Source organism: Strongylocentrotus purpuratus, unplaced genomic scaffold, assembly GCF_000002235.5.
Source record: "Strongylocentrotus purpuratus isolate Spur 01 unplaced genomic scaffold, Spur_5.0 spur5_scaffold_13, whole genome shotgun sequence".
Lineage (NCBI taxonomy): Eukaryota > Metazoa > Echinodermata > Echinoidea > Camarodonta > Strongylocentrotidae > Strongylocentrotus > Strongylocentrotus purpuratus.
In genome coordinates this window covers 24527312-24543295 of record NW_022145598.1, presented here as the reverse complement: position 1 = coordinate 24543295, position 15984 = coordinate 24527312, and the positions used below count along the sequence as shown (strand labels likewise).

At 40.5% G+C, this 15984-nt stretch overlaps 1 protein-coding gene across 3 annotated transcripts in view; it reads right to left on the bottom strand.

Annotated features, from left to right (window-relative positions):
* Window positions 1–15984, bottom strand: part of LOC580469 (GREB1-like protein) — a 54257-nt gene that overhangs the window by 22223 nt on the left and 16050 nt on the right. The window contains exons 12-23 of one of the 3 annotated variants that reach the window (XM_030983211.1): window positions 15096–15224; window positions 14262–14396; window positions 12689–12886; window positions 11662–11842; window positions 10398–10605; window positions 8944–9074; window positions 8135–8486; window positions 6923–7035; window positions 5280–5566; window positions 3552–3991; window positions 2396–2605; window positions 978–1227 (exon numbers count right to left, since the gene is read on the bottom strand). In XM_030983211.1, coding sequence (XP_030839071.1) covers window positions 978–1227; window positions 2396–2605; window positions 3552–3991; window positions 5280–5566; window positions 6923–7035; window positions 8135–8486; window positions 8944–9074; window positions 10398–10605; window positions 11662–11842; window positions 12689–12886; window positions 14262–14396; window positions 15096–15224 — 2634 coding nt within the window. The remainder of the gene's footprint in view (window positions 1–977; window positions 1228–2395; window positions 2606–3551; window positions 3992–5279; window positions 5567–6922; window positions 7036–8134; window positions 8487–8943; window positions 9075–10397; window positions 10606–11661; window positions 11843–12688; window positions 12887–14261; window positions 14397–15095; window positions 15225–15984) is intronic. The other 2 variants (XM_030983212.1, XM_030983213.1) reach the window with 2 other exon arrangements.

Genomic DNA, 15984 nt, shown 5'->3' with positions numbered 1-15984 from the left:
ACCATTTTCTCACAATTAGCTTATGAATATATAATTAGCTAATCCGAAATTTGATAGGACAATAAAAATCATTAACAAATAATGACAGATGTTTGCTAACAAAATATCGAATACAATCCATCAACATAGCAACAGAGCACATTTCCACAAAGTTTCAGGGTGACCCCATTCATGAAAGAGAGCAAATAAGTATTTCTTGTGTATTTCTTTGTATGCTAATTAGCCACACTTGGTGTCATATTTCAAGTACAAAAAAATATTCCTTAATAAATAACCTTTGCATGTAAAAACTCTTTCCGGATTGAAATGATGTGGAGAGGAAAAAATCAACATGACTTACATATTATTGATGTACTATATACATCTCCTTTAATTTATGCACATGAACTTCCAAGACCGAGGGTTAGAGTTAGGGATAGGAATAGGGATAAGGATAGGGTTAGGATTAGGTTTAGAATTACCTACAAAAAAAAAGAAACTTAAGTCTTCAGATTTAGCTCCTCCAATGTTCAATCTTTTATGAAATAGAGAACCCCTGGATTAAATGTTGCCTAAGCATGTGTTGGATCACTATTACATTGCTTGAAACGAATCAAAAAACAGAAAAAAACTAGATGGAACTTCGACTGTCCAAAATGATGCCTCTGCCAAAGAGCGATTTCACAAACCAAAACAGAAGCAATTTTTCAAGTTAATAGTAATTCATTAAGAGGTTCTCAGAATATCGTGATTACAAGCTATTTTTCATATACATGTATAATGACCCTTTAATCTTTGACCTTGTGACCCCAAAATCTAATCAATTCATCGGCTCTGCAAGATACATACATGATCTAAGTTTGGCAGGGATCCACCCATCGGTTCTTGAGATACCGCGATCACGAGAACGGGACGTACGGACGGACTGACAACCCGAAAACATAATGCCTCCGGCTACTTTGTAACGGAGGCATAATAAAGATAAATATCAATCGTACCTTGCTGTTTATTGCCAGGTTGCCAAATAGGGCTATGTCCTTTGAATCTGCCTTCTCGGAGTTGACTGTCAAATCCCGTTCGGCTGGCGACACCATCAGCAACCTCCTCACTCTCGAGATCTTCCGCAGTGCCTTCCAGTGCTGGTGGGATGTCGAGGTAGGGTTCGTCAAAGACTTCCACCTCCTGCAGTCTGATAAGCATGCGCAGGAGGACGCGGGCAAAGTGAAGGTAAGCGCCAGTCTTGCCCACCTGGTTATTAAACGGAGAGGCAAAAATAGGAATGGTTCGTTAATAATAATAATATCGAATATTTAGGAGCGCTAAAAACAGTAAGTACCATAGCGCTTTCAAATATATGAAAAGAGGAACTAGATTTAGTCTCACAGGAAGTAGATCACATAGATCACTGGGGGAACGGTAAGTTTTGAGGGATCTTTTGAAGGTGGCAAGAAAGGTAATTTCCCTAATATGGAAAGGGGGGTGTTGTTCCAAGTCTCCAATGCGGCTACTGCAAAACGTCTCATTCCACGAGGTTGGGGAGAACAAAGTGGACAAAGTCTACTGATCGAACACAGTTTTGAGATCTTGTATCACACAGTAAAGATAAGATTATCTGTTGAAAATTGTTTAATCAGTGCTAACATACATGCCTGCCAGAATCGTGCTTGTTTTAGATATCAATGGAGTCTTTGAAGGTGAGCTGACAACTTAAAAAAAAATTCTTTTAAAGAATGAAACTAGATGTACCTTCGACTACGCGCATTACAAGCTTTTTTTCACAAACATGTATGACCCTTTGATTTTAGACTTTATGACCCTAAAATCTAATCAGTTCATTGGCTCTGCAAGATACACACATGTCCTGAGTTTGATGGTAATCTGTCCATCGGTTCTAATGATAATATGATCACAAGCTATTTTTGCATACATAATGAGCCCTATGACCTTTGACCTTGTGACCCAAAATTTTAGACAGTTCATTGGCTCTGCAAGATACATCCATGACCCAAGTTTGGCAGGAATCCATCAATTGGTTCTGAGATAACGCGAGAACGGGACGTACAAACGTACAGATGTACGGACAGAAAACCCGAAAACATAATGCCCCTGGCTACTTTCTAACGGAGACAAAAAATACTAGAGACTAATGTACCTCACCAACTTTAATATATGGAGCTATTAAATCTTTCCGATTTCAGTATTTCAGGCATGCCTAGAATTCCCTATGAAGAAAGATAGAGAGGTGGTTTTGTTTTGAAAACCTGAGATGATGCTTTGTCCATGTGCAACTAGTTCCGGAAAGTTCCACAAAGTCCATAGCTTGTAATTTTTAATTAAGCTTAGTAGACAGGCAGCGTATCGAGTACAGTCTATTATCATAATGAAGAGCCAGGGAGGGGGGGGGGGGGTAACGTACCTGAGGTGGGCCATAGAGGAGCAGCCTCCTCGGATGGTAGTTGGCAGAATCCTCGCTCCTCTCGTAGTCATAGTGATAGGACTTGGGCTCTGTCCACTTCCGGTAGAAAGCACTCTTGGCCGGTCCGGTGTTCTTGGTCAGTGCTGGCCTGAGAGCGCCAGACCATGAGGTGTCCAGGCTTGAGGAGAGGGCAGCGATGGCAGGGGACTGCTGTTTGGAAAGAAAGAAAGAATTTAGAAAGGAGGAATGTTAAAGGAATTGGGTATCTTTGCCTCAGATTCTAAACAAAATCCTTGATTTAGCTCATGCTGCTATCATAATTATAAACATTGAGGTCATACATGAATCCCATGACTTTCACAAGCTAATCGGCTGTCTGACTATCGAGATATTTATGATTGAAAATCGAAATCAGATTTTACGCTTGCAAAACGGTTTTCATAACACTGCAGTCTATTGGGGAAAACGAGTATGGTAAAACCGGTTTTTACTTTTTTGAGGCACTTCTTGATCATTTTGAAGCGCAATTTTTTAGGGCTTCAATATAACACCATATCACAGAAACTGATAACACGTACATGTAGGGCCGTGCATCTCAGATTTAAAATTGTTAAACGATCCCTTTAATGGCCCATTCATGTATAGTGAAACCTGTCCATAAAAACCACCCAAGGGAGACAAGAAAAGTGGTCTTTAGAGGCAGGTGGTCTTTATGTACAGGTTCCTTCAGTACATGTTTCAATGAGAAACCATTTTCAAGGGAAACAAAAAAATGTGGTCTTTCTATACAGGTGGTTGTTAAAGCAGGTTTGAATGTGTTTATATCTAGCATTTGAAATACAGAAGAAGTAAACAAATCAGTTTTGAGTTGAGATACTCTATCGTCCTGAGAAAACTGCTATCATAATCAGTTGTTATACACACAAGTAATATATAACAATTTCAAAAGACATGATTACAATATGAGACCTAATAATTTCAAATAATGATCAGTGCCTTAATTGACTATGATATAAGCAGTATGTTTCAATTTGTTGCAATGTGATAATACAGACTCGTTATGACTGCTGTAGACACAATTTCGTCTTTTATTCCACCCTCCCCCAATTTTGTTGATGTAGATCATCAGAAATATGACCATGAAGAGATTGCCTACCACTGATTCTTTCTTGTGCAGTAGGTTGAATGCGGATCCTGACAGAATCATCATCGGCAGTCCGTCTTCATTTCCAACGGTCTGTTTATCATCCTCTCCTTTGCCATCTCCTTCCTGCATCTCAACATCCTCCTTAGCAACCATTGGGGAATCCCCAAGCCCTGTCCCTCCCCCGGCAACAACTTCCATCTCCGCCCCCGCATCGTGCTTTGGGTAGCCGTTGCTGGTAGGGGTGGGGTGGTCAGGGTGGACCAAGGGGGCGGGAGATTGGGCCTTGGTGGGGGTGAGAGATGGGGGTGGGGAGCTGAGGTGCATCCCGGGGCTGGAGACGGGGCGGGTGGTGGTGGTGGTCGAGGGTGGCGCCCCTTCCACCGATGGGGGTCGGGATGTCTCCATGACCGATGACTTGGGGGTGGAGCGAGCACTGCTCATGTTGTCTGCTAATCAAAAAATCATGCAATAATATAATAATATCAATAATTCAATGTTTTCATATAGCGAATAAAACACAGGCTTAATTGCATGTCTCTATGCGCTTTACAGAACAGAATACAGAAGGAGTGGAAATGGTGCATTTTGTTTAAAATTGTGAGATCTCACAAGGTGCTAAATGGACATGCTTTTAAATTACTTCTGAATTTTTCATATATTTCTATATTTCTAAGGTATTCTGGCAAGTTATTCCATAAAACATTGGATGCATATATGAAAATGACCTTTCCGCAACAGATTTTGTAAAAGTTTGTGGGACATAAAATAAGGACTAATATAATACCATTAAACCATAACAGTTCTTGCGCATAAAACTTTCACAAATGTTGTGAGTGGAACAGATTCACGAATGTCATGTTGTGACAGGATAGAAACACAACTGACACAATGCTAAATTTTTGCAATTTGCAAAAAACTTCATGTAGCAAAAGTTCCTTGTTTTGAAGTAATATTTAACATTTATACTGTGCACAATGAGAATACTTATATGCCCTTTACAATGTTATTATTACCCTCTGTCAATAAATTTCATGAACGTGTTGTTGTTGCACGTGCCTTCATAAAAAAAAATTGATCCACGCAGAGGTTATTGGATATGGCAAGTACCTGCTCCAGGCACTTGTTTGTTCCGCGGAGATGAAAAACAAGCAAACCGTGCATCCGATGCAAGTATGTGCAGAGGCACAGAGGTGCACGGCCAGTTGTGACCATGGAATATCTTGTGAAATCTCTTTACAGAAAGAATATGTGAAGCTGATTTTGTGAATACCGGTATACATTGTGGGATACCAGCATGGTATAAAAAACGTACAAAAAAAAAAAATTGGTGATTACCCAGACCAGTTTTGGAAACGCCCCCCTCTCCAAAAGTGAAATGGAAGCTCGTATTACCAATCATGTCAAAGAATATGTTTTGACTAATACGTGATGATACAAAACGCCTACTAATTGATATACATGTATTTGGTAAATTATGTTATCTATCCAGACTGGATAGAAATCGCGTAGTCCCATTTACATCTGTCTGTGTACAGTGCTTGTTACTTTACCAAGACTGGTCCAAATTTCTTATCATTTTGAAGATTCCAGAACCTTGCAGTACACACCAATACTTATATGCTAGATGATCAACCTTTTCTGATAATGCAATCGCATGACCAGAACTGGTCTATACCTTTAAAGTAGCATGCATCATAAACCTGTTGGATTTCCACTACACTACAATATTCTCCTTACCTGATTTAGTAGAAGCGTTATCCCCTCCAGCCTGTGACGATGCGACATCGATCTGCAGGGGGTGCGGAGACCCGCCCATCTCGTAATCCATCCTCTCCTCGAAGACCCCATCCTCCTCCTCATCATCGCCATCGTCGTCGTCATCGTCGCTGTCCTCTGCCACGGTGACCACCGTGGGGATGGCCGAGTCGGGGCAGTGGGTGCAGCCCAGGCCGAGCTCCTGCTCCAGGCTGGTCAGGTCGTAGACGCCGTGGTTGACGAGCCGCAGGTCAATGACCTTTAGTGACCTGATAAAAGATGAAAGCCAAAATATGTGCGTTCAGATCAATCAACGTAACATTCAGCAACCACTTCTATCCTCTCGCTCCACTGTTTTCTCTGGTTTTCGTTTCTACAGCACATATTGTCCAATGAGTATCAACAAAATAAATGGCAGTATATAAAGGCATTCAAATTTTCTTTCAAAGTATCAATCAAGTAAAAATGTCCATTTGTTTGTCATGATATATATGTTTTAAAAAAACTGCCCTGCGAGCAATATCTTTAACTGACCAAAATGTTAAACTCCAACCTTGGAATGAACACTGTACCTAACCCCATGTCTCTGGCTAAACAAAGTCCAGGGGGGTGTTTCACAAAGACTGAGATCGACTTTTATTTTGACATAACTATTGCAGGCAGTTCATGCTACTGTTTGCTCTCACCATTTACTAGTATCGGTCTCTCAAGGAACGTACAAATCATGGTCACAAATCTACAGAACTTACATTTTTTGATAATTCATTATTGAAGGGAAAATTATTATCTAAAGATCGTAATGGTGAGAGCAAACAGTGGTATAAACAGCCTGCCATAGTTAAGTTTAACTTAAAGTCGATCTTAGTCTTTGTGAAACACTCCCCCTGAACAATCGTCATCGGAGCGTCTTTTGGAGCTTCTTTCAACCCGCTCCCTTCTGTAATGTCTTACTTTGGCATTTTTTCTCCAGCAAGATGCGTTCAGGATAGTGACACCGTGCAAGGCAATCTTTGAAGGCCCTCATATCCATTATCAATTTCCTTCAATATGGCATTCAATCAAAGTTCAATGAACTCCTTTCCGTACTTATTTTAGGCATCTTATCTCCATCAAGATTATTTTCTGGCCAGTAACATAAAGAAAGGCAGTATATGAAGAACTCATAGCCAGTATACATTTCAGTAAAAAACGCAATTCAAATACAGTTAAAGGGATAGTTGAGTTCTGTTTTCAGAACACAAATGCCTTTAAAGTGCATGGTTATTGCTCTTATTCTTATCTATGACATTTCTAGTGCCCTTTTAGAACCTAGAATTGATATGAAGGTAATTTTAGACCCAAAATGTGTGAAATTTAAAAGGCGCTATTTCAACGGCTTTTTCAAATTATCTAATATTCGTGGTGGTACACAAGTATTAGAAATCGTTATATTTATGGATATTTCAGCCGTCTCTGAACCAATTTTGATCAAACAAAGATGATTTTGTCGTTTAAATTGTATGTTCTTTCAAATTTGACATTCGGTTTTTCATTATCTCACAAAAAAAGTATTTCGGGTAGCGCCCTCTGCAACAGAACTAAACTATCCCTTTAATTCTCTCCTTCCCTCAAATTGTTGTACTCACTTTGGCATAGTTTCTCCAGCAAGGTGCTTCCCAGCCAGTACCACGATGCAGGGCAGACGATTGAGATCTTCGTAGCTCTGTGGTCTCCAGTCAGAGTCTGTGTCTCTCCATCCCTGTTTGAGTCACATACAAAAGAATAATTATGCCAGTGAAACCGGTATACAAAGACTGCTCAAGGGGCTCAAGAAAGGGGGTCAGGGGGGTGTTTCATAAAGCTGTTCGTAAAGTTATGCATGACTTTAGGAATGACTTATATATGAAAATCCAAATGAGATGCTCAATCAGTTTTAAGTGCATTAATTAAAGTTGAACTGTGCAGATGTAAATTAACATTCTTATTATAACAAACATTTTTAACGCAAAGTATATTTTTTGCCATAATTTAATTGAGGTTATTGAAAATAGAGTCACACTTCGTTAAAACATCAGGAAAAACTTTGGGCATCCTATCTGGCACTTTATATTCAAGTCGTTTGTAAAGTCATGCCTAACTTTACAAACAGATTTATGAAACACCCCCCTGGAGGTCTTTACATACAGGTTCTTTTGGCGAGGTTTCAATAAGAAACATTATTACAGGGGAAATGCAAAATGAATAAATTAATTAATTAATAAAGATATAAATAAATGAATAGGTAAATATGAAAGATAGAGGTGTTGTGGTCTAGTGGATAAGTAGTCAGACTGTAGATCACAGGGTCCGCGGTTCGAGTCCCGTCGCAGCACTGATGTCCTTTGGCAAGACATTAATCTACATTTGCCACTCTCCACACACGTGTTAAATGGGTACCGGTAGAAAGGAATTCCTTGAATGCTGTGAGCACCCAAATCGGTAGCCTAGCAGAGACTGGGGTAATATTGGAGTGCCTTGAGCACCTTGCAGGGTGGATATTTGCACTATATAAATATCCAATATTACTATTATTATTATTGCTATAAATGAAAAAATATAAAAATCTGAGATAAATAAATAAATAGGCAAATATAAAAAGAAGAGAGTTCAAGGGCCATACCTGAAGTCTCTTGAGGAAGTAGTCATCCAGAAGGATCTCCTGTCTAGAAAGACCACAGTTTTTGTTTCCCCCGAAAATGGTTTGTCAATGAAACATGTACTAAAGGAACCTGTCTACAAAGACCACTGTTTTTGCTTCCCTTGGGCGGTCGCTATAGACAGGTTTGACTGTATAAAAGAAGAGAGTTCAAGGTCCCTACCTGAAGTCTCTTGAGGAAGTAGTCATCCAGGAGGATCTCCTGGTCCTGGGCGCAGAGGACAATGTCCAGCCGATACTGGTAGCCAATCTTATCCCTGACGGCCCTCAGCTTGTCGTGAGCCAGGATGGCCAGCTGCGGCGACGGGATGCGCAGGAGCACCATGTGGCCGGCCCCAGCCCCGGCGCCGGGGGTCTGCTGGAAGGGCGCCAGGGCCAGGTCCCGAAGGATCTTGTAGGTCAGGCTGGTGGTGTCGCTCTGTATCTGGGGGATGCCGGCCAGGGCCATCAGGGCAGCGGAGTACTGCCGGATGAGGAGGTAGGTCCTTACCACCATGCTGTGCAGTCTGGGGTACCTGCAGGCACGGAGGTGGGGATAAAAAAACAATTAGACCCTTAAGGTGACTCGATAACTTTGTCTCAGATCCTAAAACAAAATCCTGGATTTAGCTAATGCTGCAATGATAATTATAAACCTTTAGGTGAGTCATGAACCCGATGACTTTTACAAGCCGATCCCCTGTCTGATTATCAAGATATTTATGATTGGAAATCGTTTCCTAACGGTTTTTATAACACTACAGTCTATTGGGGAAAATGAGTATGGTAAAACCGGTCACATTTTTTTAGGGCTTCAATATTACGTACACCATATCACAGACATTGATTACGAGTAGGGTCATGCATCTCAGATTTTTTAAAACTGGAAACATTGTTAAATGATGCCTTTAAAATCTAAAAGAAGAAAATAAAATAGATAAAAAACCTGTTGGCAATGTAGTTCAAATTGTTATCATTTCATGCTCATCTTACCTCTTTGTGAGGGAATCAGCCATTGTTTCATATCCATCATCGCTCTGCAGCAAGGGCATCCTGTTACTCCACTTCAGAGTCTCCCTGTATTTCTCTATTCCGAAGTAGGTGAGCGGCGCGTCAGAATCCGTCTACGAGAAAAATTGAAACGGTACGGTTAATGGGAGTTTATCATGGCAAATACTGGTTAATGCCATCTACATGTATGTTTTCTTTGGGACAACTGCACATAAACAAATGGACTTGATTAACTGGGTCAGCATGCGCTAGCCTTGCAAAACAGACCGAAGTTGTCCGGTTTCGCGTATGTTGCATGCACGTGAATGCTGCGGTTGCGTCGTTCGTAGTCGTATTATACCGGATTTGCCCCGAGTAGGCCCACGCGAAATACACATAGTCAGGTCATGACACACTCCCTTTAACATAACTTCTAAAAAACTGTATACAAACATAAATTTTGTACGAGAAGCTCTTTTACTCTTGCCTGAGCATAGCGATGGCTCATTTGTAGAGCAGTGGTCGACTCGTAACCGAGAGGTCCCTGGTCCGAAACCAGGTCGAATCACTTGTGCCCTTTGATAAAGCATTGATCCTCATTATTTGCCAAGTCCCTTTGAGAAGACTTAAAGCCATTGGTCCTCTAGTTGTTTACTTACAAGCACATACAGTGAAATCTGTATATAAAGACCGCTCAATGGTAACATGAAATGTGGTCTTTATAGGCAGGTGGTCTTTATCTTTTCAATTTGAAACCAGTTTCAAGGGAAACAAAAAAGTGGTCTTTCCATACAGGTGGTTGCTAGAGCAGGGGGGTGTTTCACAAAGACTTAGATCGACTATAAGTTGGACTTAACTATGGCAGGCCGTTCATGCCACTGGTTGCTCTCACCATTATGATATTTAGATAATATTTCTTCCTTCAATAATGAATTATCAAAAAAATGTAAATTTTGTAGATTTGTGACCATGATTTGTATGTGCCTTGAGAAACCAATGTCAGGAATGGTAAGAGGATCTATAGTGGCACGAACAGCCTGCCATAGTTAAGTCCAACTTAAAGTCGATCTTAGTCTTTGAGAAACACCCCCCAGGTCTCACTGTACATGCTTCTTAGCAGTCAGGTAAAACAATCATCATTGTCAAACATCAAACGAATGCTGAAAGTCAGAGAATCAAAGTGGAGATGGGCTGGGCATGTAGCAAGACTCCACGACAATAGATGGACAAATAGTTTAACAGAATGGCAACCAAGGATGGGAGAGAGAAGAAGAGGAAGGCAGAACAGAAGATAGAGAGATGACCTAGCATCGTACATGGGAACGGCTGTTTGGACTAGGATAGCTAGAGACAGAAGAGAATGGACCTGTTATGAGGAGGGCTTTGTCCAACGTCTGGATGAACTATACCCTGATAGATAGATAGATAGAAACAAATGCTGCGTTGCATCATATTACCTGGTCCGGCATGGTGGCTGCGTGTGGCACAGAGACGGGCATGGGGATCTCATTATGAGGAGCAATCCTAGATTTCTTGGTCTGTAGGCTGTAGGGCTGGCTGCTGATGTGCAGGGTCAGGAGGTTGGGCGCGTCGAGGACGCCGTGGCTGTTCACATACCTGTGAGCAAAGCCCCCGGCAGAGGCTTGTTGGCCGGTAGTTGCCACCCTGAAAAAGACAAAATACATTTTTTTATGTTCTTTATAGGTTTATACGATGAGGCAGAAGAGTCAGGAAAACTTATTAAAGGGATCCGGTAACTTTGTCTTAGATCCTCTAAAACTAGATGGAATTTTGACTGCGCGCAGTCGAAAATGATGCCTCCGCCATAGAGCAATTTAAACAAGTTTGGAGTTTTAATCTCCAGTGGTTCTTGAGATATCATGATAACAATCTCAATGTATGGAATTTCATAAGTTGACCTCTGTGACCCTTGACCTTTGACCTACGTGCTCCAAAATCTAATCAGATTGTCTTCCTATGGTGATACACACTATCATTAAGTTTGAAGTTTAAATCTCCAGTGGTTCTTGAGATATTATGATATGGTGATACATACTATCATTAAGTTTGAAGTGAAAATTCTCCAGTGGTTCTTGAGATATCGCGATAACGATCTCAATGTATGGAATTTCATAAGTTGACCTCTGTGACCCTTGACCTTTGACCTACGTGCTCCAAAATCTAATCAGATTGTCTTCCTATGGTGATACACACTATCATTAAGTTTGAAGTTTAAATCTCCAGTGGTTCTTGAGATATTATGATATGGTGATACATACTATCATTAAGTTTGAAGTGAAAATTCTCCAGTGGTTCTTGAGATATCATGATAACAATCTCAATGTATGGAATTTCATAAGTTGACCTCTGTGACCTGTGACCTTTGACCTACGTACTCCAAAATCTAATCAGATCGTCTTCCTATGGTGATAAATACTATTCCCGAGTCTTAAGTTTAAATCTTAAATGGTTCTTGAGATATTGTGATAACGGTCAAACGGGACAGACGTACGGACGGACGTACGGACGTACGGATGTACGGACGGACAACCCAAAAACATGATGCCTCTGGTACCACCTTCGGTGGCGGAGGCATAAAAATCCTTGATTTAACTCATGCTGCAATGATAATTATAAACCTTTACGTCAGTCAGGAACCCCATGACTTTTACAAGCCGATCGCCTGTCTGATTATCAATATAATTATGATTGGAAACTCACCTAACATCAAGATGGGCTTGGTCCTGAACTAGAACAAACAAAGTGTGAGGCATGGTCTTGACCTTGTTGATAAACAGGTCAAACTTGGCCTGGTTCTCTGCTGCACTGTCGCACTGCATCACGTAAGGCTCAGCAGACTTGGCATCGTTAGTGGTCACCAGACCCAGGTCCACCAGAAGGTCTAAAAATGGCGGAAGAAAGATTGGGGGGTTAAAGGCATCGTATAACAATGTTAAATCTGAGACACATGGCCCTACGTGTCATCAGTGTCTGTGATATGGTGTAATATTGAAGCCCTACAAAAATTGCGCTTCAAAATGATCATGAAGTGCCTCAGAAAAGTAAAAATCTTTGACTGACCGGTTTTACCATACTCATTTTCTCTAATAGACTAATAGTTTTATAAAAACTTTTAGGAAAACAGATTTTTAAATTTCGATTTCCAATCATAAATATCTTGATAACCAGACAGGCGATGGGCTTGTAGAAGTCATGGGGTTCCTAACTGACCTAAAGGTTTCTAATCATGATTGCAGCGTGAGCTACATCCATGATTTGTTTCAGAATCTGAGACAAAGATACCCAATCCCTTTAAGAAAATGGAACCATTCATACTAAATGTGTCCACTGAGGACATCAACAGGGGATTTGTTTTGTTTAATGGGGGAAGGGGGTAAACAACAATTAATCATTCACTTTAGGAGCCAGAAGAATTGAAATTAAAGCTGTGTTTAATTATGAATTAGCATACTACTGGCTCCAAATGAATGAAATAACATACATGCTCATTAGGCAAAGTTTTGGGGAACACACTTGGACAAGTGTCCCTTTCTTTTTTACTCACAATAAGGCACTTCATTAAATGTAAATAATGTTTCAACTGAAAGAGTACTCTTTAACATGTTACTCCACTTTCCAGGTCAACAAATTCATCATCACCACCATCACCATCACCATCATCGTCATCATTGTAATCCTCATCACCATCATTGTAATCATCATCATCACTTATTCGTCTTCGACTTACTTGACTGAACAAGTCTGGTCAGTGTCTGACTATAGAGGGCCTTGGAGGGTGGGACGATGATGAGGAGATGGACCTGTATGAAGCGGCCCAGGTCCAGGGCCATCTGGTCAGAGTCTGCGATGGTACAGACCTGGGACAGGATCTTCATGGCTGCAGTGATCTGGGCCTGATGAAGGGTGAACATGGGTTCTGGTTGATCTAAAAGAAAAAGCATCAAAGATACAAAGAATTTAGTAATACAGTCAAACCTGTCTATAGCGATCGCCCAAGGGAAACACAAACAGTGGCCTTTGTGGACAGGTTTCTTTAGTACATGATTCAATGAGAAACCTTTTTCAAGGGAAACAACAGGGGATCTTTGTAGACAGTTGGTCACTAAAACAGGTTTGACTGTAGTACTGCCATAAAAATAAAGCCTGTCCAACTGTTTACATCATACAAATGGGACCTGTTCAACCTTGCAAATTTGAAAGGCAAAAAGAATATGCAAATTTACATAGAATACAGTTCGTAATCCATGGAAGCTTTTCATGTGTTTCAGTCTGGCAAGAGATAGCAAATAGGAATATGAAATCATACAGGTAGTACCAACATTTTGTATACTTTCTTTTTTACTGGTACGTCTATTTGTGATGATATAGGAACCCTGTGGAAGGGTGTAAAACAATTTTATTTTACCCCCCAAAAAAAAATGTTTTCAAGGATAGAAATTGACACGTACTGTAGTGTATAAAGAGACCAACACAAAATCAAAAGCCCATGAGGAAAAAATACCAAAGACAAACGCACTATAGCTTGGTTGAAACAAAACATGAGCAGCACATGTAGTGCTCAGGGGGAGCTAGTTAGTGGAGCACAATCCCCGTTTCACAAAAACAAAATAAATACATGATCTGTGTTGTGTACTGTACATTCATAAGCACATGCATCCACTGCCCTGGCTTATAAGGGAGTTTACAGATAGCACATGGTACAAATGACCCCAAATATCCACAGATCTTTTACACATGGAGAAGTTCCACTTTGAGCATGTTAGAATAATAACTGCCAAAGTCCTAGATGTGCTTCATGAATACCTTTTGTTTGCCCTCTTGAAAAGAATACTTCCACCTGCGTATCATAGAATGTACCGTTGGTGCATAAATGAATAATGTTATATAACTTTCATGAGCGCATATCCAGTATTCATCTCTGTGGGTTTTACCTTTTTGGTACAAATGACCTTTAGCTACCCATGCGCAGATTGTATCTCTAAACTCCCTTATTGAAAATTTACAAATAAAATGTAGGATGGGGGGGGGGGGCGGGCGGGTTGGGTGTTTGGACACTTAACAAACATAAAGCCTTCACTTTTGCCTTTCGATTGAACGAAAAATGTTTATCAAATAGTACTACCCATTATGAATATTTTTCCTTTATATTGTCCAACATAAGCCTTAGAAAAGTTATGAAATATTGTTTGTAAACTTCTTCAAATTGCTGTTTTAAATCAACCATTCGGATACACATTCGGATACGCCTGTCCGGACACAAAACGTCTGGGTTTACTTGCCAATAGACTGCTACTAATTACCTTTAGAAATAACAATCATATCCTGTGCTACTGATTCTGGGGTCTTCTGTAGGATGTCTCCATCGAATGGAATAAACACCTCTCCTCCGAGACTGGCCGAGAAGCTCTCCAGGAGAGCATCAATGTCATGTCCAGCTGAAACAGAAAGAGTGAGAGCAAGAAAATAGTTTGTTGTTAAAGGGGGTGTAAACTGACGAGACAACGTGTCTTTCCTGTGGAATATATATTCACACATATATTCTCGCAAAACTTGCGATTAGACATGGTTTAAGGTTTATAATACGATTTTCAAAGTAGCCGTTCTCCTAAACGCAACCTTCTAAAGTGATAAGCTAAACGTTCTTGTGTTTTTCATGCACTAAGCTTGAAAAGGGCGTATATTTATGTTTGTTCGGTATTCCCCTTTAAGTATTTTTTGGCCTCATTGTAAGCTCTGTGATTGACCATGCAGACTAATGGTCAAGGGGGAGCAGATGACTTACCTGGACTATTCTTGAAGAAGTGGCTCTCCGGGAGCTGCATCTTGCCCTTCATAATCTAAAAGATTCTTAAGCATTTTTTGGCCTTATAATTGTAAGCTTGTATAACAAACTTCAGTTAAAAATCTGTGACTGACCACGCAGACTAACGGTCAAGGGGGAACCAATGACTTACCAGGACTATTCTTGAAGAAGTGGCTATCAAAGAGCTGCATCTTGCCCGCGATAAACTCATAAATTCTCCAGTATTTTTTGGCCTCATTGTAAGCTTGAACAACAAACTTCAATTCAAAATCTGTGATTGACCAGACTACCCGGGTAATGGTCAAGCCTCAAGCGGGAACCGATGACTTACCAGGACTATTCTTGAAGAAGTGGCTATCGAGCAGCTGCATCTTGCCCGTGATGATCTCATAACTGATCTCCTTGAATGTCTCTGCGGTTGAGAGCTTTGACTCTGTGATTGCACGCACCTGGTTGCTACCTGATTAACACAAAAACAAACAGGTGGGAATACACTATACGCTCTTTGCAGATGTAGTGATATTAGTGGTGATGTACGTAAAACCACAAACTTTTGTGACATGAAACTTTAATTGTCAACATTCAACAATGACTCTTTGTGCCTAGAACTTTTGTTAAATTGCAAAAATACAGCAGTGTGTTAGCTAGTACAAGTATATATGTCAGTCATGACAGAAATTTTTAGATTGCACCCAGTAAAAAAAAGATTGTGTGCTTGATCTCCACCCAGGTGTTAAATGGGTACCCCGTTAGGATGCGAAAGCTAATGTGCTTAGATTAGCAAGTGAGCGCTTGTAAAAATGACGCCCTGGCTGGAATGCTCCCTAGGGAGTGGAGAATGTGCATACATTGTGTGCGGGCAAGCCTGAATCTGTTGCCTGGGGTAATAATATGATTGCAGGGCCCTCTTGGAGAACAGTATGAATACTGATGAGGCTACCCTGGGTAAACAAGACATATTATTATTATTATTATCTTGTAATTGAAAAACAAGTCAGGAAAAAAAATGGAACCAGCTGGATTTGAACCTAGCCATCATCTGCTTGTTTTTCAATTACTGGTTGCATGTAAGCCAAAAATGTCCTTACAAATTGAAATTACTCCGAGGAGGTAAATCATCCGAAGCTATTGTCCTGGTGTCCTGGACTGGTGACAATTAATAAGTCACAATTAGTCACGAGAGCTGAGGTATTTGTTTCCAGTTCATAATGACTGGCCAT